Here is a 15,924-nt window from a genome sequence, read left to right on the forward strand (position 1 = left end):
GAGTAGCTTCTCTATCAGTAAGTCCCCAAAACATAATGGAGCCACTGCATTAAATTTGTGCCACAAGCTGGGACAAATCATTGAAACTGTGAGCCTGCAAGGCATATTCAACTTCAAACTGTGACATATACATTACTCTCAAACTTTATGACTGTGGTCTTTGAGAAAGTAAACCATTTTTGCAAGCTTACTGCAGTAGTGGTATTCCTCCTAATAGTGAAATGCCATTCCAGCCATGGCTGGAAAAAGAAATTTGGGGGTGACTTAGACTCTCTTTGCTTAAACATTTTATTGAAACCCAAGATATTCAAATGCAACAAGAACTGTGGCAACTGTAAGCACCATATAACAGGGCTTTTGCTCTCAAAGAAGGCTAATTAGAAATGGTACACAACAAGGGATTTGGGGGGAAAATATTATAAAACACAGAATAGAAAATGTAGCTGCCTTAAGAATGGCTCTATCAAGGTCCCAAATAGGCATGATGCTTCATTACCAGAAGCATTGTCTTTTTCTGGCAATTGTAATAATAAATAATGAACCTGTGATATTTTATTTTTAAATCAGTCTTTCTTACTTCCTCATTCTCTCACCTCTAACACCTTTCTGCCCTTAGGAGGCTCAGTGTGCAGCAGAGATACAGCTGTTGTGTAAGGTGGTATGTGGAGGAGAAAACAATTACATAAGGCCTCAGTTCACCAGGAAACTAGAGACCAAGTCTCAAACACCTTGTAAATTTGAGGAGAACAAAAAAACAAAAAACAACAAAAAAACAAACAAACAAACAAACAAAACCCCCAGTAAGTTATTAGTGAAAGAAAAGTGTTTTCACCACAGAGAAGACTAGGCCTCTCACTTGATGAAAATCTGCAATTCCCACACAATCAACATTTGCTGTTAAGGATACCAAATATTTATTTTATAACAAAATATTGTCAATGTTATGATATAAATGAAACAGGGTTAAAGATTTCTTTACTTGCATTTTTGTTTCTGTGATAACATAACCTCAAAGCAAAATGATGTGGTAGAGAAAGCATTCTATTTCAGCTTATAATACCAGGTAAGCGTCCATCACTGTGGGAAAGTCAAGTTAGGAACTTAAAATGTGACAGTCCTTGTCCAAAGCAGAGGAATTTACTCATGAGTTATTGCTTGTTTATGTTCAGGAATCCTTTTCCTCTCTTATGTTCCTTGGGACTGCAGCAGTACAGCCCACGAGAATACTCAAGCATTGAGTATTCTCAATTCCACAGAGATACTCAAGCATTCCCGCTCTTTGTCATTGAGATTCTCTTCCATAAGAATTGTGGCTATGCCACGTTTACAGTTAAAGGTTTAATAAAATATTAACTTGGGGATGATGCCATTCCTTTTGCTAATTTGATCAAGTTGGTCAGTGAGTTCCTAGGGATTCCATGGATTCTACCACCCCAGGTTTGGGATTACAAAGGTATGCAGCACTACATGTTTTTCACACAGCATTTCCCATGCTGGAACCCAGGTCTACATGCTTTCTTAGCTCTGTTCCAGGCCTGGCTGGTCCTTAGCATTCCATGCAGGCACACCATATTTGTTCTCCTTACAGGGCCAATGCAACCCCAGAATTACTCCCAGGGGCATTGTCACTAATTGGGGGAATTGTTATACATGTCTACATGTGTATCTCATAGTTTAAAAATAACTCAAAGATATGGACTTTTCAGGAAACTCTTACCAGATGTCATTCCTGACTGATCCCTGCCTGGCTAAACTGCCTTATGAATGAGCTTATAGCTAATAAGCCGTCCCCTGCTCAGGATGGATATGACAATTAGCATGCTGTGACTCTACAGATTTCTGTTGGTTTTGTTTTGTTTTGTTTTTCAGTCAAGGCAGTTAGTTACTAGCATCACATTCTACTTCTTGTTTGGAGATGCTGTAGCAGAAGGAACAATAAATGTTTTTTGCATTTTAGCAAGAAAATAGAAAATAGCAAACTCACACAAATAATTGTAAAAAGAGACAATAGTGCTGATAAATAGCATGGCCATTTGTGTAGAACAATATTAAATCTGTCAATCATTGATGGTCCGCATTACAATAAATTAAGGAAAAGTGTGGACACAGAGCAGGGAAGTTCACATAGTATTTATTCAGTCCTTATTTTTGACCTTTATGGTACTTGAATAGTAAAAATGAGGATCTAAAGGCTGGAGAGATGGCTCATGAAGTAAGAAGGTCTGCTATTCAAGTATAAAAACCCAATTTGGGATATCAAGCCCACTTGTAACAGTTATGTGTGGTTGTAGACCTATAACCTCAGTTTTAGGGAAGGAGAGGAAAGACAAAAGGATCATTGGCCATGACAATAAACACAACACATGTGGTTCCAAGCTCAGTGGCAACCTGTCTGAAGGAGAGAAGACATAAAGTGATAAAGGACAACATCAGACATTCTCCTCTGGTTTTTGCCCTAATGTATGTATGAGCATTTGCACCTGCACATACTTCTGTATACTCACACACACACACACACACACACACACACACACACAAACATACACACACACTAGAAACCTTGTACAAAGTCATATAGCAAAGGTCAGAACCACCATCCCTATGTCTGCCTAGCAACGATTAGTATGCTAACACCTAAGTACAACATGAAAATCCATACTGATAATTTCCTTCATGGTTTAGAAAAATTCATTGATCTGCATATAATTTTGTGACTAGTTTACAGTAAAGTCCGGATAAAATCCAATGTTTCTAATGCTAAAGTGACAGACTGGCTTATAGACTTTTAGCATGAGGAACTACATGTAGTGTTATTAGTTATAATCTTAGCACTTGGAGAGCAGAGAATGATAGATCCTGAGCTTATTGGCCAGTTAACCTATTTGATTTGGTAAGTTCTTGTAGAGTGAGGGACCTTGTCTCATAAGCCAAGATGAATGACTTCTAAGAAACAACACTCAGCGTTGTCTCCTGTCCTCCATATATGTGTACTGGCACAGACTCCAGAAGAACAACCTGAGAACTCCTAACCATCCCCCCACTCCTCACTTTGTTTTTAGTGATAAAAATAAACTTGATGTGCTGAAGAAATGTGTAAAGGTGGACCATATTTGTACTAATTAATGAGACAAAGTCAGTTTTGGCCATGAGTCAGTTTTGTAAGACCATAGGCACACTTAGCACAGTAGCCTGTTCATACATAAAAAAATGCCTCTGTGGAAGATCAATAGGACAAGAGAGATTATTAGTTCTCTTGCAGTAGTTCTGCTGTTAAAGGTAGTTTTCTACCAAGGTTCAGCCTTGTTGTGAGGAGAGTCCTGAGGAAAGGGAGAATGGATGCAGCTCTGACTTAATAATGACTGGGTGTCAGGAATGGATGCAAGCTATCAGTTCAAGTGTTCTCTCTTTGCCTGATCATTCTCATCATTCTTCCTTTTCTTTCCTTTTTTTTTCTTCTTCATGCTTCTCATTATTTTTCCTTCTTCCTTTTCACTATGTTGTTTTCTCCCAACCAGAGAGAAACCTGAAGCTATTCTTTTATATATTAAAGCAACATCAAAGTGTTGATCATTATTAATAATATTTTTAGAAATTCTCAGCTTTATATGAATATTATGAATCAAAGTTCATTAGCTCCAACCCCTACCTCCTTAAAACAGAAACTAAACACAAACCAAAAACACATTCTCTTACAGTTTTTCCACAGCCTGTTCTTCACAGGTAGCTGGGTATAACTTTTACAGTTTCCTGGAAGAGAAAGGTGACAGACTTCTAAAGTTAAAATGGTTTCTTACAAAGTTTTAAATTTTATGCAAGTAAAGCAGCTACTGCTCTCTAATCTCTAGGTACTGTCATCTTCAATTCTGCAAGAAGCTAGAAAATGAAAATTAAGTACTAACTTTTTATATGCTTATTTATCATATTTTAATTCTGTAACCTTCGTTTCTTCATTCTAGCAATCACATAGTCTCATGTACTCTCCTAATATTACTTATTTCGATACCACATATAAGCCTTCCTCCGATAAAATTAATCTATCTATATTTGCTTGAATTTTACAGATTCCTTCTTTTCCTTTCCACACCTTTTTCTCTTGAGACCACATTAACTCTTTATCCTTGATATTCCAAGTTCACACCAGTAATTAATGCAATATTCATCGGAGAGGAGAGTACATGTATCTCTTCATAATTCCAAATTCAAGGCCAAGTCTGTCATTGAACTATTTCCACAAAGGATCATGTAGGCTTTTATGGCCTATGCAGTTATATTGTTAGATCCAATCCATGGGCCTAAAGGACAAATAGAAAGCTTGCTCCTAGTCCTCCACAGACTGAAAGTACAATAGAAAAGACAGATGTTTAGCTTCTGGGCAATGGCACCCATCAGCACACATAGAGATCAATGGTTTGGCAATGCTCTGAGGGCAGGGATTGTATCACACTTGCCCTTGCAACTCTTCTGGACTAAGCTGTTTTCCCAGAATGAACCTCAAAGGAAGGGCTGGTTCTCAGCTTCGTCCAGGTCTATTTGTATTGTGCTTATCAATCCTACCATAAATTTAACTCCTGTGCCAGTTCTGATTTGCTCTTGGAAGTTTAATCACTACTGCTGAATGTTCAGACCATCTATTAATACATTTCTGGTTTGTTAAACAAACTATTTCCTGCAAAATTACTGTTTCTTTCTAGTTCGGTTTTGTCTTGTCTTGTTTTGTTTTGTTTTAAAGTGTATGTCTGAGTGTATATGTATGCCTCATGTGTGTTGCTAACTGGGGATGCCAGAAGAAGGAGTTAGGTCTCTAAGAATTGAAGTTACAGTTTGTTGTAAGCTCCTGTGGAGGTCCTTGATATAGAAATCTTGTCCTCTGTAAGGAAAATAAGTACTTTTACCTACTGACTAATATCTCCACCTCCTCTATGTGTTAGTATCATTGGGGAAGAACAGGAGTTTTTTCCAATATGTGTGTGTATGTCTGTGTGTGTGTGTGTGAGAGAGAGAGAGAGAGAGAGAGAGAGAGAGTGTGTGTGTGTGTCTCTGTGTGTGTATGTGTGAGTGTGTGTGTGTATGTGTGTGTGTGTACATGTATGGAGGTCCTTGTTTGAGATAAGAAGTCTATCTTCATTTCTCTTACCTTGTATATTGAGGCAGGATATCTCAACAGAACAAAAAGCACACAGAAAGTGTTATTCTTAGTCTCACTAACCAGTTCACTCTGGGTTGCTCTATATGTGCCTTCATACACAGGCCACCATGCACAGCCTGAATTTTACCTGGCCTTTAGTGATCTGCACAACAGTCTTCATGCTGGCATGAGATGCACATTATTCACCAAGGAACTGGGACATTCCATGTGAGCTTTGTGGGGCAGAAATGGTGCTTCTCTAAATTCTTTATTCCCATGTTTCATTCTGGAGAGACACACAGACTCAGCTGGAGTAAAACTGTATTCTAAGATATTGTCTTGCTAGATTTACCTTTAAGATACCTTTATCTGTATTTTTAGATGATACCTAATTTCATTACTTAACTTTTTCCCCCCTGTTGTCCATATATAGACAAGAACAGCCCATGAAAGTGCCAGGTCCATCCAAGCCAATGCTTTGCACAGAGGAAATGAGACATCTGTGTTTAATCGCTCAACATCAAAGATATGGAGTAAAATGATGCAGAGTTTACCTAGATATCATGGAGCTTGTGGTCAGTTTCTCTAATTTTTCTTTAGGCATTCTTCCTTCCTACCTTCCTTCCTTCCTTCCTTTTTTTCTTTGTTTTATGTTCACTCATTTTTCTTTTGTTTTACTGTATTTATGGAAAAATATTTCTGAGTACAGAAATGCTTTTCTAAATTTTTCTTCAACACCATTGGGAAAAGGTGCTGCTGTATATCATGCCTACCCATAAGTGGTGCATAAACTGTGATTCAGAACTGGATTGCCTGTATACTATAAAAATAAACACATACACAACTCTCTCTATATTTATTTCATTCACTGGATTAATGCCATTACTTTACTCACAAAAAAAAATGAAGGAAAAGGTTAAATAGGATAAGGTTCTAAGATTTTAATAAAGAGGAACATGAACAATCTCTTTTAGTTCACATATATGTATATATGGTATACTCATTGGATGCATACATGCTCAAGTTGAGACATAAACTGTGCAAACTTTAGGCATCTAGTTAAAGACTGTCTTGCCATCAGAAGATGCTCAGCCACCTGGCGTCAATGAAGGACAATGGGTCAGCAATTGTTTCCAGCCATCCCCACTGACAGTTTCCAGACCCCATTCCCTAGTAATGAAATATGGAATAAGATAACACTCACCTATCTCAGAACCCCCAATAAGATTTAAAACACGTCCGAGAGCTCACTTGGTTGTCTTTTCATCATGGAATGAGAGAACACCACATGCTGAATTTCTGCAGAATAAAATACTTCTTGCTTTTTCATACTATATGAGTCTGGGGTATCATTCTTTGGAGAACAACAGATCCATATATTATATATGTAATTTAACATTTGAGATTAGATGGATGTGTGTGCCTGTGAAATGCAGACATTGATAATTGACTTCTTTCTCAATTAATCTTCTCACATTAATGAGGAAGCTAAAGAGTTGAAAAAGAATATCACCTAAGGTTTTATCACCTGGTTTTATTATTTCATTTTATTTTATTTTATTATTTTTTTGCCTTCACCTATCTGTAAGTGATATTGGGAAGTGCTAGACTTTATGTAAATAGGAGAATGTATTAAAACCAAGCCTCAATGATGTGGTCTCCTTGAGGTTTCCATCTATGGTCGATGAGGCCTTTGTTGTGGTACAATGATTTGGTGTGGGGGACATCGTGGTAATGCAACTCTTCAGGTGTCATTCATGCCTCTACATGTATTCTTTTACCTGTGCTCTATAACTGAGCTTTGAAAAGTCATTGGTCTGTCAAGATGGACTTTGGAGTAATTGTACTTTGGTTTGTTCGTGGCCCCATAAAGTGAAAATATGTATCTTCCCAGAAAAAATGTAATCCAAGACCATCAAGATACCAAGTAAATGACACCATAATAGATACCTGACAGACAAATTAACATCCTTTCTAAATGAAGCACTCTTGAGATTGACCACCTTGGAGTTGGTTGAGAGCTGAGGATATTGCTCAATTAGTAAGATATTTGGTGCTATTTTAATGGGCACTTGAATAGGTCTAATTCAAGCCCACTGTTCTCTTATACAGTATCTGATATTTAGTTTCACCTTGGTTTAATTAAATTCCTTGTGACTTTGTTCATCTTGTGTATGACTTCAAATCTTTGAATAAGATGCCAAGAATTTCTAAACACCAGGTCCCACTAGAGATCAACAGTAACAGTAGAATATATTCCCATGAGTTTACATTCAGCAGAGCCTGGAAAGAAGGCTATCTCTCCCTCATCCAGCTCCTTCCCCTCTTCTTCCTCTTTCTCCTTCTTCTCCTATTTTCAACTCTTAGAATTCCAATATTGTGCTGATGTTTCAGGCCTACCTTAATGGTCTGCTCTTATCTTTATCTTTTTGAATTTTATCATGTTCAATTATTTCTAAAATTTAATTATGTAGTTTTGGAAGTGTGGAAAAGGAAAACTTTTACAAGAGTTTAATCAAGGATAGATTTGTGAAACTATCTCTGTTTAAATAGTGGCCCTGTATTGTCCTATGTGGTTTGTCTGAACAACAATATGACTAAGCTTTATTATCAACTTTGAAATGACTAGTTCTTAGAAAATTCACCCATGTTTTATTTTACTCAAACATCTTAGCTATACCAGGACTGTCAAACCATGCTGACTTCTCTCATATTCAGTGCCTATATTTATATACTACAACATATGTGGCAGTTATAAAGTTTCTTCTTTCCAGATTCCTGTGTGCATCTGTGTTTATAACAATAAAATTACCTAATACAAGGAGCTGTATGGCAATGTTTTATTATTTTATGTTAACAGCCCATTTCTGAAATGTTTCACTGTGGGTTTTTTCCACTCTTCCATTCTCATCTGTAGTTTCAAACTGAACCCTCTTTTAAAAGTCAATGTGTCTTAAATGAGGCAGTAAGGTAAGCAATACTGGGAATAGTTTAGCAGCCAGAAATCTTGTTTGGCTTTGCCTAAGAACACCATTCATTTAAGATGAATACACATGGCAGGGCAGAATGAGAAATTGATCTGCAGGTACTGTGTACACTCTTCACCATTTCTGAGCAATTTATTTAGCTGTCAGTCAGCAGCTTCAGTCCCCACTTGCATCCCACTACAAGCATACCCTGCTCTGACCAAATGGCTAAGCTTATATTCCTCTTAAGGAAGACTAAATTTAGCCAGATATTCTCCAATCATATTCTCATATATAGTCCAAATTTCTAATTGTTATCTTTCCTTGTGATGCTCAGTTAGTGGAAGGGTTGGGGGTTGAGGCATCTATTTTTTCATCTGTAGATTTGGGGTGATTGTGTTGGTCAAGGTCTGGTTGTGGGTTTACCTAAAAAGGCAAAATTATGTTGTCAAGTAAACTTTTAGGGAGAATCTCATATTTTCTTTCTTAAGCCTTTAAATAATCAAGCAAGCACAGGATTAAAACAAGATGCATTATAAAAAGGGAAAATCTGAATAGAAAGATATAATTTAACATATCTATTACAATAGAACCCACCAAACTATAGCATATAGAAACTACCCCATCTTCTTTTTAAACTTGACAGGAAGATACTTAAGGATCTATGTTCATGTAGCTGTCTGTTAAGTTGAACCTCTTATTTGTTTCTCATTGTACCACTGCTTTGTTTTTGGCTAATTTGCCTTCAATATTAGACAATCTCTTTGGGTTTTATTATATTCGGACTCAATTTTTGTTTATGTAGGAAGGGTGCTCTACACTCATCATGACTGAAACACATAGAAAGTTTATGCCATTGTTAAATGTATCTGCTGACTTGAGCTTAAAGGTCTAGAAGTATATAAGATTTTTTTTTTTAGTCCTTCACATACACTCTCTTTTATGTAATTTTAGAGGGTATAATCTTACAAGATGTTAAGTAAATGCCAATCATAAATGTTATTTCTTTCATGTTAATGTGTATATAAAACTGCACTCCCTGTGCAATGGTAAGATTAGGCGCTTCCTCTTCTATTAAGGCTAGCCAAAGCAACCCAGTAGGAGGAAAGAGTCTCATAGGCAGGCAAAAGATTCAGAGACAATTTCTGGTCCCACTGTTATGATCAAGTTTTACAACTGTAACATATCTGTAGGGGACATAGGTTAGTCCCACGAGGGTAGCTTGGTTGGTGGTTTAGTCTCTGTGTGCCTCTATGTACTAAACTTAATTGAATCTGTGGGGTTTCTGTCAGTCTTTCCCCCTTCCCCATCAACTAGATTGCTTCAGAAATTTAATCACTCCAACTCTGTCTCAGTTGTTCTTTTCTCCATTTTAGGTAGTTTATGAATCTGTCTCTTTTCTTGTAGTGTTAAGACAGCAGCATAGCAGTAACCACTACAAGTGCTAAAAGAAAAATAAGAATAGTCCCTCTGTTTTGTATTTAAATATAAGGTGATGGCAGAAGTTCCACAGATTCTAAATAAATTTTTGGACTACAGACTAACCCCCAGCACAAGGGAACTTAGAGAGGAAGTATGGTGCGAGGGTAGGAGCATGAGCGAAAGAATCAAGATTAGCATATGAAAAAGTCAGTTGGCAGGGAACTCCCTCCCTTAAAGGTTGCCTGTTATCAAAATACAGCTAAAAATCAGGCCCTGTGAAAAGAGGTAATTATGCAAATGATCTATAAATGAAAGTGAATCTATAGGTCCAGGGATTTGAGTCTGAGCCTGTCATAACCCACCTGTCAGTTATCATGCTCAGGAAAGCCTTTCACCTTAAAAAGTTGTCTATTGTTATCATTATCTATATACCTTGATCCAATTGTTTGTAACAGGGCACAAGAACCTGAAAATCTCTGTGTCTGTTAGGACTGGATCCACATCTTTAGCTGAAGTGATTTCTATATCAAGACACTCTCCTACGAGTCACCCTAAGAGGTCGTGCTACATATCTGAGCTTTCACAAGAGCCTGAGACCTTTACAATGAACAGATAGAACCCTTGCATCTCTCTGTTTCCTGAATTCAGTCAGGGTTCCCAAAATGGAAGTATCTATAGAGTAAGCCGAATGGACTGTAAAAATGCCTTGTAAAGAAACCATAGAAAAAATTCCAGGGAGGAATTCAAGAATAATTTCCTACTAAAGAAATGTCAATTATTTTAAAGTATTCTGTCTTTCAAAGGTTAAAACATTAGCACTTTTAATTTAGCCCTTGTGAGTAAGGAAACATCCAGGAGAGGTACTACACATCCAGCCTTCCAGCACTCAGAGACCAGCACACCTGGGAGTCCAGTGAGACTCTTGACAAGGAAAGGTAAAACAAAAACAAAAACAAAGGCAGACTATGCTACTGAGCTAATCTAGAGATTAATGTCCCTTTCTGACAATTACTTGCTGTGATTTGAACTATGATATCCTCATGCCTCAGTTTCTACAACTGTAGAGACCTGGCATAGTGGGTATCGTAATATCAATGGGTAACCCAGAGTTACTAAGACAGTTAAACGCAGTGTGGCTTCATTAGAATAATTAGATGCAGTAATTCCTATTCTGTATTTCATGTATTCCTGGCAGTCATATTTTCAGAGGTTCACTATGATTGGTGTAGGTATGTGAAGGCTTCCCCTAAAGAGACTTTGTAGATAATTCTCTATATGACCTTGTTAGTATAGTCCAAACATATCAAGGTAATGCAATGCAAATAAAAAGAATGATTATTGGACTGAGTGTAAAGATAAATTCCTGAATATTCAATGCCGTATATGTACCTTCTTGGACTCCCCATGCCAAAAGAGTCAAAGACAGCCTCATATACTCTAAAGCCTGACATGGTAAATGTGACTGCCTGATATGTTGTCATGTTTTCGGCCGTAAATATATAAACTGCTGATAATTTGGTGATTAGATGGTCCATGGGCTTTAAAAATAGCCAGTCCTCCTTTTCTTCCTTCTCTTTGTCTTCTTCTTCACTTTCTTCATCTTTCTCCTCTACTTTTTATTCTTTTTCTCTTCTTCCTCCATCTCCTCCTCAATCTTCTCTTTCTTTCCCTCCTTTCATGCTGGTCTGTACTTTCTGCTTCTTTCCCCTATCTTGGTTTCAGAATAAATGACTACTATAACATCTTATGGAGCATCTATTGTTATTTTTGGACTTCAGGCTGGTTCATCCCATACATTATTCATTTTTCATTACACCTTTCAGATAAATAAATAGTTGTTTCTATTTAAGTCATTTATAATACAGCATGAGAAAGAAAGGTCATACATACACACACACACACACACACAGAGAGAGAGAGAGAGAGAGAAAGAAAGAGAGAGAGAGAGAGAGAGAGAGAGAGAGAGAGAGAGAGAGAGAGAGAGAGAGAGAGAGAGAGAGAGAGGAGTCAAGGCATATTATGGAAACATGTGATTTGTACCTAAAATGTAGACAGGATTGAATAATATATGCCTCCTTTCACAGAACACATTTTTACTGTCAGCACAGTCCACTTTAACTGTGTGTTTAGGAGGAATAGAACAAATGTCTAGTAGCCCATTATTGTATCAGAATTTGCAAGAAGAGTAGAAGCAAATTCGTGATTGGGGGGTATTGTATGAAATTGTGCTATAGGGACATGTGTGTATTTCTTCCATTTATTGTTCAAACAATTATTAGATATGGTGGGATTCAGATTTCATAGTGTACATGGCTATGTCTCAATTAGAAAGTTTTATTCTGGCATAGTTTGATAATAACTGGCATCATATGTGACTATCATAATTATTTCTTCTGTGATATTATTTCTCTTACTAGCTTATATCCACTAAGTATACCTTCTTTACAAAACTTGATTATCCTTTTTATTGAATGCTCATAATCAGCAATACCATCATGATAATCTGTGTACTACAGATGCTTTGAAATCTGGAAAGAAATGTTATTTGCAAATTCTATTTTATTGAAGATTCCACAAGCAAAAAGGGGCAGGTAACAATGAACTATAGCCTTCAAAAGGCACTTGACCTTTTCTATATATGTGAAGGGAGGGAACAATGCCCTGCAATAGTGAATGAGTTTTATAACAAATTGTAATAATGGCAAGAGATAAAAGAAATAACAAAATTTCATTTGTGAAACAGAGGACTCTTTGGCCAAGTAAAGTACTACATGTCTGGCAATTTCCAAGGGGAAAATATAACTATTCTGTAGTTAGTCATTGTAGAAAGAATTGACTTATCTAAGGGAAAAATTAGACATTCAAAAGTGAGGTCCTTTGCCACAGTGTTGTGGCTCCCACATTTTATTTCTCAGAGACCTTGACAATGGCTATTTACAAGCACAGTTAGTATTTATGCTCTATCAGCCCTCGGTGATGAGCACAGCAGCAAACATTACAGAATAAATATTACAAACCCTTCTCAAATTCAGATCTACTTATCATCTCTTACACTTAATGGATTTCAGCATGGAACACATAATAAATAATTACAGCAAGACAATCAAGGCAAATTAAACTCAATGAGTTTAGACTTCAGAATCAAATTGACCCTGGCCCAGAATACCAATTACGGCTCACAGAGATGAACTAGAAGAAAGGTTTTGCTGAAGCTACCCAACTGTGAATCTCTGCGGGGTAATGCAGAGCATGAGCTGCACCTCCCAGCAAGGATGGCCTTGTGGCTTAATGCCACCAACACTTACCATTCCTGGAGAGCAGAATAGCTAGAAAATTCTGAGAAGAGAAATTGAGGTAGAGCAAGAGGGCAGGAGCTTGTGCTGTCATAAAACTCAGTGTGACAGTTTCCTTGGATGAAGCTGTATCTTTGTAGATAGCTGAAGACAAGAGGCTTGTGTTCTTGGTCACTGGGTATGGTTCTTGAAACATGTATATAACAGAGGTGCCAGAATAAAAATGTGCTGAAATCTCTGCAAAAGAGAAGACAAGAGAGCATATTTTCAAACATTTAGTCAATTACTCTAAGGAGCTATAATGGCTGCTCATTGATTCCCCTGCTTCTAGCACTGTGTGATGGGTGTTAAAACACACACACACACACACACACACACACACACACACACTGTACTTTTTGATAAATTTGAAGATACTCAAATCCATTTTGTGTCTATGTACATAGGTGCAGGTATGGATTCATGTTGATATTTATAGGGTTAGCTGGTTGCTTAAGTTTTGTCCACTCAGGGCTTGTGCTGCTCATGGAGGTAGGATGCAGAACATGCAAGTTTTGACTGAACTTACCCCACACCAGTGCAAGGCATGTGTCTGGCAAGGGGAAGCAGCTGGACACTGTTTTGGGGGTGGAGGAACCATCAGGTTTTCAGACTCCTGGGTACCCAAACACTGCTGAGAGCTGCGGAACAGCTGAGAATGGAGCAGGGACCCCCCACCCAAACAGCCTGGGGCAAATGTGGAAAAGAGGGTAACCCTGGCTGGGTCCCAGAGGGAGGAGAGTCCTTGTCTTGTCTTGGTGGAGACAGTGGCTGGGAGTACTGGCCTTTCTGAGGGAGACTAGATACAGCTATTTAGATGAAGCCCTGCTCCATTGCTTCCCAGAGCATATGCTGTTGAAAAGATACAGTTCATGTTTTTAAAGCATTTATTGTCATTGTAGAGAGTGGTAATGAGCAAACTGTCCCCACGCCCCACCCCCTTTCTCAAGGCAGGCCTGAGGTTAATTATCTTTTGCAGGGAAAAATGTCTGGGAAGGAGATTTAATTGGCTAAGTCCTTCAGGCCTTTAGGTACCTCATTAAAATGCAGATCTGTCTTGAGGATACTCAATCTGTGGTCAAGTCCTCCACCTGTAGAGGGGCTTGGGGCATTGCCCTTATGTGATTGATGGCCACAGACATATGGAAAGATGCTGCCTCATGTCAGGGGCCTGGTATGTCCAGGAATGTGGCAAAATGCCTGTTATCCCTTGCAGAGTTATTGCCTGAGTGGTCACCAGGATTTCAAACCTAGCTCAACCAGAAACCAGGCTGCCTTTCATGATACCACAGTTATTGGAGACTAAGGGCTGGATGTCTTCCCTTATAATTCTCCACTTTGTGTTTTTGAGACACTGAAACTGGAGATAAGTTTCTCTTCTTCCCAAACAAGGAGGAAGTATTTCTTTTTTCTTTTTCTTTTTAACTTTTATATAAAGTTTTCTTTTTTTAATATTTTTATTTTCTATATTCTTTGTTTACATTCCAAATGATTTCCCTTTTCCTGGATCCCCCCCTCCCCATATGTCCCATAAATCTTCTCTCCATCCCTTCTCCAATTACCTCCCTCCTTTTTCTCCGTCCTTATATTCCCTTCCAATGCTAGATCGATCCTTTCCAGGATCAGGACCCTCTCCATACGGAGGCAGTATTTCTAATCCTCTCTGGACATTCTCTGGCTAAGTCTAGGGTACTAAGAACAACCTTGGCTTTCCGTGCTAATGTTCTTGCTGTTTTTCTACTTCTGTGAAATTCTGTTAACTATTTTTAGTAATACAATCTAGTTAAAACTACATGTTTAGGCATATCATCTAGAAGACATGGACTACTAGTTTAATTTGTGAAAGGTTTCCAAAGACTGTTTTGGATTTTATCAACCATGCTATATCAGTGTTTATTATGTTAACTACAAAGCAGACACGGCCATGCAGATATTGGGTCATCATTGCTTGATACAAATATTTTCCATGTGGAAATAAGATCTGCAATTTGACCTACTATTTTTCTAGTTAATATAATAAAAGCCTTGTCATATGTTTGGGTTTATATCCAAATGTACATGTTATTCACAGTGTATTAAGAGCATATTAGATATGGGTAAATACGGTATGATTTTCCATCGTTTTTAATAGCAATAAATTAAAACTGAAAAAGCTTTTATAATTAGAAATGTCAGCGAAGTTGACATTCTAATTCTATTACTAGAAATTGTTTTATTTAACTCTAATATGCAAATATTAATTGCTTCATTTTAAAGCTAAATTCTGCAGTATGTGTTGCTGCTGCTACTTATCTTTTACTTATTTACTCACTTATTAAATGTTTCATGACAAGAGATAAAGTTGCTGAAGTAGGTTCTGTTTTTTCATAGATTAATTATAAATAAAATGTAAGGAAGATTCAGTGAATTTTATATTTTATTGTTATTTTAAGTTAAGATACTGTAACATTTCAAGCAAAGAGTAAGCACCACAATTTACGAAGAATTTGAATAAAGTGTGTAGTGTTCATGGAAGGCTAAACATGACCACTTATGTCAAATTCCTGTATATTCCGCACATTATCAATGTGGCAATCAAAGAAGTTTGATATTAAGGACATAACTATTTTCTACATAGAGGTAATGATAAATTAGTTAGAATCTGAACCCATACTATTTCCACAGAGCTCCATTGATAGATGAATAAAGGAAATAAATAAATAAAATAAAAAAGACAGTATTTTTATTGGAAAATGTTGCAGTGGTTAAAACTAGTGTTTGCAAACATTTATGACATATGTAGAAATGCTTATGAACTTAAACAAAGGAAGCCTATGGCATAAGTAAAACACATACCATGATCTTCCCCATATTAAATGTAAGCTATATGCCCAAGTAATTGAGTTTGATTAACTTAGGTTTAAATTTCCAGATTTGTATATCAATTTAGAAATTTATTATCTATTAGTTTTAGTAACAAAAACATTTAGGTGGTTGCACAAATTATTCAGACAACAATGGAAGATTGTTGAAGGCAAAGAAATCTACATTGATAAATAGTGGTGAGGCATATGGATATCCATAGTCAAAACAATTAATT

General features: G+C 37.1%; 1 protein-coding gene across 2 annotated transcripts in view; it reads right to left on the minus strand.

Annotated features, from left to right (window-relative positions):
* Positions 1-15,924, minus strand: part of LOC127697709 (contactin-associated protein like 5-2) — a 909,987-nt gene that overhangs the window by 129,467 nt on the left and 764,596 nt on the right. For both annotated transcript variants that reach the window (XM_052201021.1, XM_052201020.1), the window contains exon 19: positions 12,819-13,043. In XM_052201021.1, coding sequence (XP_052056981.1) covers positions 12,819-13,043 — 225 coding nt within the window. The remainder of the gene's footprint in view (positions 1-12,818; positions 13,044-15,924) is intronic.

This window comes from Apodemus sylvaticus, chromosome 12 (assembly GCF_947179515.1).
Source record: "Apodemus sylvaticus chromosome 12, mApoSyl1.1, whole genome shotgun sequence".
Taxonomy (NCBI): Eukaryota; Metazoa; Chordata; class Mammalia; order Rodentia; family Muridae; genus Apodemus; species Apodemus sylvaticus.